Below are 11,319 nucleotides of genomic sequence, written 5' to 3'. Positions count from 1 at the left end.
ATATTCTAAAGTCTTAAGCTGTTCTTCAATTTCGAACAAAGTAGAATACAAAGGAAGCACAATATACATAAAATACAACCACTTTCAAATCAAACCCATGTGACTCAGTTTCCCTTGGCACTGCAAATTATCAAGGCTAGGAATGGCACTGTCCACGATGCCACACTGCAGCTTCCCTTTAGCATCTGGAGCACGGGAGGACAGTGAGGTGACCTTGCATGTTTAGATCCCTAGAAAAAGGTGGCCTGAATAGACGGCTGGGTATATCCTGGCACCGCTAGGCACTTTTACAGGTGGCACGGTTACATGTTACTGGTTGTCGCTATAGATTAGATTCCTTTAGTTTTAGTTTACAGGTTAGGTTAGGCTAGGTTAGGTTATGTCAGGTTTGGTTAAGTCAGGTTAGGTTAGGTTAGGTTAGGTTAGGTTAGGTTTGGCTAGCTTAGGTTAAGTCAGGTTAGGTTAGGTTAGGTTAGGCTAGCTTAGGTTAGGTTGGGTTGGGTTAGGTTAGGTTAGGTTATGTTAGACTAGCTTAGGTTAGGTTAGGTTGGATTATGTTAGGCTAGCTTAGGTTAGGTTAGGTTAAGTTAGGCTAGCTTAGGTTAGGTTAGGTTGGGTTGGGTTAGGTTAGGTTAGGTTACGTTAGACTAGCTTAGGTTAGGTTGGGTTATGTTAGGCTAGCTTAGGTTAGGTTAGGCTAGCTTAGGTTAGGTTAGATTGGATTAGGTTAGGTTAGGTTATGTTAGGTTAGGTTAGGTTAGGTTAGGCTAGCTTAGGTTAGGTTGGGTTAGGTTAGGTTAGGTTAGGTTAAGTGAGGTTAGGTTAGGTTAGGTTGGATTATGTTAGGCTAGCTTAGGTTAGGTTAGGTTAGGTTAGGCTAGCTTAGGTTAGGTTAGGTTAGGTTGGGTTAGGTTAGGTTAGGTTACGTTAGACTAGCTTAGGTTAGGTTGGGTTATGTTAGGCTAGCTTAGGTTAGGTTAGGCTAGCTTAGGTTAGGTTAGATTGGATTAGGTTAGGTTAGGTTATGTTAGGTTAGGTTAGGTTAGGTTAGGCTAGCTTAGGTTAGGTTGGGTTGGGTTAGGTTAGGTTAGGTTAGGTTAAGTGAGGTTAGGTTAGGTTGGGTTAGGTTAGGTTAGGCTAGCTTAGGTTAGGTTGGGTTGGGTTAGGTTAGGTTAGGTTAGGTTAGGTTAGGTTGGGTTAGGTTAGGTTAGGTTAGGTTAGGTTAGGTTAGGTTAGGTTGGGTTAGGTTAGGTTAGGTTAGGTTAGGTTAGGTTGGGTTAGGTTAGGTTAGGTTAGGTTAGGTTGGGTTAGGTTAGGTTAGGTTAGGTTAGGTTAAGTCAGGTTAGGTTAGGTTAGGTTAGGTTAGGTTAGGTTAGGTTGGGTTAGGTTAGGTTAAGTCAGGTTAGGTTACAGGTTACAGGTGTCGCTACAGGTTAGATTCCTTCAGTCTTGTTTACAGATTACAGGTGTTGCTACTGGTTATATTCCTTCAGTCTTGTTACAGATTGCAGGCGTCACTACAAGTTATATTTCTTTAGTCTTGCAAACTCAAGCGTCAAAATAAAGACGAGTAAATCTTCTTTTGTCGCCTGGTGTGATTTTGTCCTGTCTTTCCTGCGATAAAAGAATCCCATCCCTGTGGTACTTGACTCTATCCCTATCTCCACTTCAACTTATCTTTTTTTTTTTTTTTTTTGATAAGGAAAAAAAATTAAAGTACAGGAAACGTGACATGGAACCTTGATGTTGATGTCACTTGTTTGTAATCTAAGTCAGCCTTATCTATCCACCATTAACCTTTGACTTCTAATGACACGTGTTGCTTTATTGGAGTGACCTTCGAGTCCTAGGCCACCTGGATCACATGAACAGCAGCCACCTTAGTTACTTTTAGCGGGGTTTACGTTACATTCAGCTGTCAGTGAGCCGTTTCAAAAGTATAATCTAAAAATGCACCAGACATTTTTTTTACCCTTGAATAGAAACTGCAGCAAGAGTTAACCTGTCTCATCTTCTACAGGAGTGCGAAGCCGTGGAGGTGAGGGAAGGAGACAATGGGGGCCGGCAGAAGTGGGGCCGCCAGATCGAGTTCATCCTTTCTTCCCTCAGCTATGCCGTGGGCTTGGGCAATATCTGGCGCTTCCCGTATCTCTGCTACAGGAACGGTGGAGGTGAGTACCGAGCACCCTGACGCAGCCTCCTGTAACACACCCGATGCTTCACGGTTGACTAGAGGTAACCAGACTTGTTCTACTTCAAGAAACTCTCGTTTTCACTAACAGCAAACGAACCCACCTATCTCGTCACCTCAGGCCTACACTTACATCCCTATACCGCACTTTCATTTTTTGTAAAGAATTTTAAGTAATGCCTTTCGGAGTTACTGTCCCTTAAAATCAAAATGTAGTGAAAGGGCAGGGACTTGAAACTACCCGCGGACCGGAAACCACTTCCCAAACCCGATGAATCACACCTTAGGGTTTTTATCATGGATGGCGGTGGTGGGAGAGCTGGTGCGTAGGGACACAGCCCGCCTCTCCTCCTCCCAGCTGGATCACCCACCTGCGATCAATATCAGTGTGTGGTTGGGGGCGGAGGCCGTCAACGTGGCTCCCTCGTTCATAGAATAGCCCATTACTTCACGGGTTCTCTTTTTATAACTTTCCAGTAAATACTTACAGCATATAATCGCACTTTTTTTTTTATTGACGTTATGCACGAGATAAAACGGAGCCGATGACGCTTTTGGTCCGGCCTTGCTCTAAATACAGACTTTCTGGATCAATGGTGGCTTAGTTTGTATGTCTATTGATCAGTAAACGCTGAGCAACCAACGTTCACAGGTGTATTTAGGAGTGTAATGAAAACAAACTAATATCTAAAACACATCTTGTATGCATAACTTACTACACATAAAACTGAGTGATGTCTATGAAGCGCCTACGTGACTTTTCCTCCTCCCAGCATCCATCCCCCAACAATCCTCCTCCTCCCTTCCCATTCCCCGAACAAATTAAATATGCTCATATAACTGAGCATAACGTGACTTTTCTCCCTCCCACCATCCCTCGCCCTCCAACAATTCATCTCCTCCCAATCCCCATTCCCCGAACAAATCAAGTGTTCTTATATAATCATGTCTAACCTAATTGCAGGTGCCTTCCTCATCCCCTACGCCATCATGCTCATCGTGTGCGGCATGCCCCTCATGTTCTTCGAGCTGTGCCTGGGCCAGTTTGGTCGCGAGGGACCAATTACCGTGTGGAAGATTTGCCCGCTCTTCCAGGGTGAGTGTTTCTGCCCGAGGAGCGACAGGGAACGTTCAGCTTCACGTGGACTGTCAGGCTGACTGGCTACGTTGCTTTGAATTTGTAATCTTTGCTACCAGCACCGTACTCACCGTAGAGAACACACACACACACACACACACACACACACACACACGTCATTATTATTAGTAGTAGTAGTAGTAGTAGTAGTAGTAGTAGTAGTAGTAGTAGTATTAATCATCATCATTACTATTATGTCATATTATCATTACTATAACACATTATTATTGTTATCTTATAAAACTACCGGAGTTTTTATATTATCGTTTTTGTAAAGCCTACACAGTAATCTAAAGAAAATACATAAACTAATGCATAAATCTGATATGAATTACTTCGGTAACCCTTGTTTACCCTGCTAAGTCAGGGGATCACAACATTACATGATAACAAGGCAGTGCATGTTTAATCAACTATTGTGCACTACTAGTTTTCTGATGGAGTTCATGTACTTCATTCAAGCAGGACAAAATTACCCAGGAACTTCTTAAACTCTCGACGATTACCGATACAAGTGTCACAATCTTCCACTTGACAGCAAAAAATATTACCTTCATGAACTACTAGTACGGTTGCCCGCTACTTACTAATTTGATGCATTATCTTACTGTATTACGTCATGCCCGGACTTGATATCTTCACGTAATGTTATTTAATGAACGAATTACGAACTTCACTTGATCAAGAACTTTCATCGCAAAAAAAATAATAAAGATGATTTATTTATTTAATGAACGAATTACGAACTTCACTTGATCAAGAACTTTCATCGCAAAAAAATAATAGAGATGATGATGGTTGCGTCATGAGGTAACGAATAGCATGACACTTACTGTTCCCGCGTGATTTCTCTGTCTGGCACGTTCCCCTTGGTTATATGGTGAGAAAGCACAGCAGACAGTAGTGGACACATTGAAGAGGAGCACATCCTTGTAATATGCAGAACACGAGTAATTACACACGGAAGTACACTTTTCCCTTCTTACACGTTTGAAGACACTGTGGCGCCAAGTGTTTACGGTGACGTCTTTCAGCGGGAAATTTGTATCTATTTAAATGTATTACTTTTTTTTCCTATTTACGGAGTTCTGTATGAAAAAAGCCAAAAATATTTTTCTAAAAATATGATAAAGTAATGTGAATGTTACGTGGATATAAGCCAATTTATATGGAGGTGTACATGAAAGATACATCAATCTAATAAAAATTGTTTAGCTTGAAATATTTCATCACGCTATTTTAATGTTGTATGAAGGCAATTTTTGTTATTGATAAGTAAGTATTAAGTTTATAATGTGGTTGGCTGAGATCACAGCATTTCTGCTAATTTTACTCATGAATCATCACAATTTCAGGTATCGGCTATGCTATGTTCATGATAAGTTTCTACATCGGGTGTTACTACAATGTCGTGCTGTCCTGGGCCATCTACTATATCTACTCTTCCTTCACGCACACCCTGCCGTGGACCTCGTGTGGGGAGGAGTGGCGCTCAGAGTGTGAGTGAACACTTCATCAAATATCCCTTGACCGCTTTGCCTCTTTATGAAGCTTGGTGCGCGTTTCGAGTACGATTTGCCAAGACATTTTCATGCCTGTAGCTTTTTTTTTTTTTTATTAAATGATAAAGGTTTGCTCTAATACTAAATGTCATTTCATCATTAGCAGTTCATGCAACGCAGAAATTAAGCATATATACATATTTGCTGTATAATGTCATACACTAGAAGTATTCTGATTCATCTCTCCCGTACTCTTCAGTTGAAGAACTATAATGGACTCTCTTAACTGGATTCTCGCTTATATTTTCATTGTTGTACAAATTTATGTTACTATCGTCAATGTAACAAACTCGTTTCACGAGTTTAAACGATCTCATAAAGTTCAAATTAGTCTGATTTTGTTTCTTTCTGGACTGCAGATATCCATCTCACATCTGCTCTGTCACATGATTAGCACTGCCATCAATGTACGCCTGTAAATTATTGTTGTATTTAACGTTATTACAAACTGGGCGAACCTTAAAAAGTTTAAACTTACCAGTTTCATTTCTTCCTTTTTAGATTACAAATAATTAATCTCACAGCTGCTTCGTCGTGTTTTGATTTATATAACCAGTAATACTTATATCAATATAGTTCATCATTATATGTATGGGAGAGAGCGAGAGAGAGATTCTGACTTCACTCTTTCCTTCCCAGATTGCAAGGAATTCAACTCCCGCAACTGCTCTCTGAATGGTGGCATCATGAATGTGACAGGCGAGTGTATCTTCCGCAACATGACCACAGAGGAGGAATGGGACACCCTCAACACCACCACCAGTTTGCTCAAGAGCCCCGCCCATGAGTACTTCCAGTAAGAACCCTCGTAATATATGATGATGGTGATGATGATGATAAAAGTATATTGATTTAATTACTTTGCTATGAATAGGGTGCTTCTGCTATATTTGCTAGGTAGGACTTATTACTATTTCGGTACTTAGATCTCATTCCTAACATTCATTCCAGTAAGTACATTCACACTGAAGGATATGGTCATACCAGCTTTTCCTGAAATGAGAAATAAGTTTGCTCATATATTCTGTCACCATCCTTGTGTAACATTGAAACAGACACATTATTAAGACTTGTTCACATTCAGAAGCATTCTGTCATCAATTGATAATATAAATACAAAGTACTCTCACATATTTCCATGTTTACTAAGCAACTAACAGTACTCCGTTTCACTGAAACAAGCAAACTGCACCATAGAATTATTCAATCTAATTACCTGTACATTTACAAAGTATTGGTGTAAATAAATTTCATGTACAGTGTGATCAGTTCCATGAAGCTAACTGAGGAACCACTCTCCCCAGTAATCATGTGCTGGACATCACCGATGGCCTGCATGACATGGGCGGCCTGCAGGGCAACATTGTGCTGGCATTGATGGTGGCCTGGATCATTGTCTACCTCGTACTCATCAAGGGTGTGGAGACCTTTGGCAAGGCAAGATATCAAAATAAACCTCCAGTTGAATTCATTTTTTCCTAAAACTCCTCATGAAAATTTATTTGTATACTATGATATTTGTATATGCAGTAAAACCTCCATAAGCCAAATTGTGTGGGGTGAGGAGGCTGTTGGTTTATCTAAAAGTTTAGTATCTGACAATACACGTTTTTGGCCGATTTCTATGTACATAAATATGTACATTTATTGTTACTTACAGCATATTTATTAGCAAATTATAAGCACATTATAAGTCCCAATATAGATATTTATAGCATATTTTGTTATTATAACACACTAAGAACACACGAACTGGTCACTTAGGAGTTCACTTAACATTATGCAACTACACAGTGTTCACTTATCACTTAACTTATCACTTAACAACACACTGGTCACACAAGAGCTAACACAACATTATGCTTCTAGTAAACTATTGCTTGTCACTCAGAGTCTGAGCCAAAGATGTTAGCTGGTGGCTCTGGTGTGATTGGGGATGGAGTGGAGTTGGGCAAACTGGCTGAGGAGGTTGGTAAGGGCGTTCAGGTTACCGATATTCGGCTTATTTGGGTTTGGTTTAGGGAGGTTTTACTGTATTCATCTGAAACATGTTTTCAGGGGCTCTCCAAGTTGCCTCAGTATATAAACAGAATTAGATAAGAATTAACATAATTAAGTAAAACGAATTTCTTAGAAAAAAATACATGATAAGTTTTTTTCTAGCTTCTGACGTCCTGACATACACTTTATTTTTTTCAATAATTTTATACTTATCAGTTTTTTATAAAGAGAAGTCTGGGGTCCACCTTCTAGTACGTACATAATTATAATGCTCTAAATGTTTCTTTCAGGCTGTGTATTTCACTGCAACATTCCCGTACCTGATCCTGATTGTGTTGCTGGTGCGGGCAGCTACTCTGCCCGGCTACATGAATGGTATCAATTTCTACCTCACTCCTCAGTGGGACAAGTTATTTAAAGCCAGTGTGAGTATAAGACATGTTTTCTCTGAATGTCATGATTCTTGGGCATCCTATTTTTCAAACATCTATGGCATTATAAGTGATAAAGGACAGCATATAATTTTATGCCAAGCTCTTCAACTTACCAAACATGCACAATACAATATAATTCGTAAAGGAATCCATATGTGAGAAAAAATGAGAGTAATGTAAGTAACCAGGAGAGACCTGTTTACTGTATGTACCAACCCCAGCTTTGGAACAGTGAGAAATTAATCTGAAGGCAAAATTAATTGGCCATGACATGTGCATCACTGGGGATTGAACCCCTGACACAACTTTCAAGGTAAACATGCAAGTCTGACACATTACCAATAGGTCAAGGTAATCACCAAGTCTCAAGTGGATTTTGGTCAGCTTTGATTGTCTATTCAACAAAGTTGATTGTGAAGACGTTACAACAAAATACTCAATTAGTTAGAATATTATCACATATCCTTCACCATTCATCAGGTTTGGGGGGATGCAGCCATCCAAATTTTCTTCAGCTTATCTCCATGTTGGGGTGGCCTCATAACCCTGTCATCATACAACAAGTTCAACAACAACTGTTATAGGTATAGTATATCCTTTACCTTAAACAAAAGCTGTTACATGTAACCTATCCATTAGTATGCCAAGCAGACATCACTGAAAAAGGAAATAGCAAATGCAAGGAGTCCCATGCTCTCACCCAAAACATTTCCTAAGACTAAACTAAAATCCATCTTTATCTGTAGACTCCTAATAATACATACAATGAAAGTATATCTTAGCATATATTCATCACAGAAAGTTAGTTTTTCTTCTTTTTTTTTCAGAGATGCATTTGTGGTGTCTATTGGGAACTGCCTTACCAGCTTCTTTGCTGGCTTTGTGATCTTTGGCATTATTGGCTTCATGGCTCATGAGCTGGGCCTCCCAGTTGAGAAAGTGGCAGTGCAAGGTAAGCTGTTCATTGTTTCAAATTATATCTCCTCTCAGTCTTCTTTGAGGATAGCATATCCCAAAGGTAATTTGGCAAAAGAATTTTCCATAAATGAACCTGAGCTTTAGCTCTTAATGTAATATATAACTAGAAATCCCAAGTGATTTTTTGGGCAGGATAACAGTTTCATCCTATAGTTCAGTTGAAGGATGGCATGATTATGCCACCTTTCAATTCATCCACAGGACTCAACTTTTCTGCCCTTTGTTATTCTTCTTGCAGTCATATGTACAGGCATTTATTATGGAAATTCTTTCCTTTGGAGGCTGATTGTTGCACAACTTGCATAAAAGTTTTTTCTACCATTAATGATGCATATTGATGCTTCGTAATCTTGTGCAACAAATGATAACACACAATGTGAAGCACTCAGTCTCCTATTACCTAGTGGGAATTCTGGCTCACCTGCCTTTCAAAAAATCTCAAAACATTTTGCAGATTTGCCTTATTTGCACTGAAGATGAAAAAGAAAACTGTTTTCATGAATTTTAGTCACAAAATTGTGCAGTTTGGTGGCATGTGAGTCAGCATCAACATCAAAGGTCTCCATAGTATAGATGATACAGTAAGTCAAGAACCAAAATACATCATTGACTCCAGTTTTCACATGATGATTTTATTAGAGTTTAAAGTAAAGTAATGAGTCAATTTACACACAAAACAAAAAAAAGTGGTTTTGTTGCCAAAAATATTTTTTTACAATTTTCATTCACTCCACTTGTAAATAACTAGCACTCTCTCCATTAAAGCTTAATCCATAACTTTAATTCTATTACCAGAAAACAAAGGATAATTATCAAACTTCATACACCATTGTAAGTACCATTAAGTTCCCACCATACATCTCCTGGACAATGATGAAACTGGTATGTATCACAGGTGACAATGAGTATACGTATTGAAAGACCTAAGTTACAGTTCTCTCAGGTAAGCTACAAGCTGTGCATGCAGGAAACTGTAACGAAAGAAAGAAGGCCTCAGAATATCTTCATATCTGTGGTTTGTATTTGATGTCTACGTACATCCATACCATTACTACATATTGTTAACTTGTTTCTAAAGGTTTCAGTGTTAAAATCAAAAGTGGACAATTATTTCAACTCCAAGGAAGCTTACCAAGGAAAGGAAGCCTTTTTGGGTGAAGTGCTTCATAGGTAAGCAAACTGATACTACTTTTAGTATCCTACACATAAAGCCATTCTTCCTCGTCTGGTGCGCCATCTTCCGGAGAAGACAGGTATTTCAAGTGCCCCAAGGCACAAACACATCCCACAATCACCAGGATGTCACACCAGCTGTGCCTTTGCACGCTGTCTTGGACACCACCATCACCATCACTGATAGGGAAGATCACCTCCACAAGCCATCTCTCTGATGTGGAGTCATTTTATGCACGTTCTAGGAGCGGGCCTGGCGTTCGTGGCTTACCCCGAGGCCGTGGCCCGCCTTCCTCTGTCGCCGGTGTGGTCCATCTTGTTCTTCGCCATGTTGCTGACTCTGGGTCTTGGCACGCAGTTTACTATCCTAACCACCATCATCACCACCATTACTGATGACTTCCCAGCCCTGCGTGGCAAGAACTTCAAGTGAGTCCCGCCAATACCTCAGCGGCAACATGCTACCCCACCCATGTGTATATTAACAGTATTGTGGGGATGCACTCACATGTGGTATGTTACTGTATGTGTGACTAACCTTCATTCATGGCAGGATATCAGTCATCCTCTGGAGCTCTTGGCTACAAGGCCATTATCTACCATTGTTTTATATGACCATTTCTTCCCCTGCACAAGCATCAAAAAAAATGCAACAACTGCAGGTGACCAGAAATGTGGCAAGGACTTTATTGCTTCATGAATTTTTGTGAATGCTTGCAAAGGCAGTGGTTACCATTAACTCATTGGTAATAGATGCTCCATCTGGCACTGGCAGCCAATTGTCTAAACTGATGATATTCCAATGGCTGCGTGGTAAACACTGCCCCATTTTGCTCAGATTAATCACAACCTTTTACTCAGGAAAAAGTACCAAAAGCTCTGCAATCTTCATGGAGTTGCTTACTCAACTTAAACTGTGCCTTAACTCTGTTGTTCCAAAGGATTATGTATAAAGGATTATGTGATCTGATTATTTATTTATTTATCTATTTCCATTTTTAATTTATTTATTTTGTGTTGACTCCTAAGTGCCCTTACTGTTAATATCATTAGTTTGATATGTATTTATTGTGTGCTTAAACATGACATGCATTTTGAATTTGAGAGACAAGTGTCACTTGTCTTGCACTTTCATGAAAGCTGCTGATATTGACACCTTGCCTTCTACTCCAGGTGGGCCCTCTTAGGTGCCTGCCTTGTCATGTACATTATTGGGTTGTCTATGGCAACCAAGGGAGGAATGTATGTCCTCCAGATGATGGACTTCTACTCCTCTACTTTCTCTGCCCTTATGGTGGGCATGGCTGAGGTATGTCATTGGAATTATTGTATATTTTGTATTATTCTACAGTTACATACTGTTATTATGTATGCAGGTAGTTTACCTTCAGTTAGTTTATAATAACAGGAAAATCAACATATGCTTATACTACTGACAGATATCTGAGCTCTCCATTAGGCTGGAGTAAAGTTTCAAAGTTCACCTGAAATCACTCCTTAATCAAATTAAGCAACACTAAGCTACTGCAAAACTTCGCACATAGTCATTTCAAAGGAGCAAGCTTGTGAAATGAAACTGCTGTAGAGATTGCACAAAAAGGAGTATTAAGGGTAGGTAGTCATTAATTAACCTATTAGCAAAAGGAAAGATGTAAAACAGTTGGTAAAATAATTACACAAGTTTCTCAACTTGGGTATGTGCAAGACAGATTTGTATGATAGATAGCAGATATAGCTAAAGAAATAGAATATAAGTGAAGATAAAGAAAATGCCTCTACAACAAGTTTTAAAGTTATCTTGTTCATTTTGGTAGTTGGTTATATACATGGAAAAAAAAACAA

The 11,319-nt window shown here is 39.4% G+C and overlaps 1 protein-coding gene and 1 long non-coding RNA gene across 4 annotated transcripts in view; one reads left to right on the top strand and one right to left on the bottom strand.

Moving 5' to 3' along the window:
* Positions 1–4,724, bottom strand: part of LOC135114672 (uncharacterized) — a 41,777-nt gene extending 37,053 nt beyond the window's left edge. Inside the window, exon 1 of the long non-coding RNA XR_010275625.1 lies at positions 4,163–4,724. This is a non-coding gene — a long non-coding RNA (uncharacterized LOC135114672). The remainder of the gene's footprint in view (positions 1–4,162) is intronic.
* The window catches only part of LOC135114663 (sodium- and chloride-dependent glycine transporter 1-like), a 106,264-nt gene that overhangs the window by 86,428 nt on the left and 8,517 nt on the right, over positions 1–11,319 (top strand). For all 3 annotated transcript variants that reach the window (XR_010275619.1, XM_064030528.1, XM_064030529.1), the window contains exons 2-11: positions 2,021–2,171; positions 3,156–3,287; positions 4,685–4,828; positions 5,531–5,687; positions 6,196–6,328; positions 7,183–7,317; positions 7,807–7,910; positions 8,154–8,278; positions 9,723–9,906; positions 10,651–10,786. Coding sequence is in view for 2 of the 3 variants with exons in the window: in XM_064030528.1 (XP_063886598.1) it covers positions 2,021–2,171; positions 3,156–3,287; positions 4,685–4,828; positions 5,531–5,687; positions 6,196–6,328; positions 7,183–7,317; positions 7,807–7,910; positions 8,154–8,278; positions 9,723–9,906; positions 10,651–10,786 (1,401 nt within the window). In the remaining variant the exon portion in view is untranslated. The remainder of the gene's footprint in view (positions 1–2,020; positions 2,172–3,155; positions 3,288–4,684; positions 4,829–5,530; positions 5,688–6,195; positions 6,329–7,182; positions 7,318–7,806; positions 7,911–8,153; positions 8,279–9,722; positions 9,907–10,650; positions 10,787–11,319) is intronic.

This window comes from Scylla paramamosain, chromosome 28, assembly GCF_035594125.1.
Source record: "Scylla paramamosain isolate STU-SP2022 chromosome 28, ASM3559412v1, whole genome shotgun sequence".
NCBI lineage: Eukaryota > Metazoa > Arthropoda > Malacostraca > Decapoda > Portunidae > Scylla > Scylla paramamosain.
This window is presented reverse-complemented; position numbering and strand designations above follow the sequence as displayed.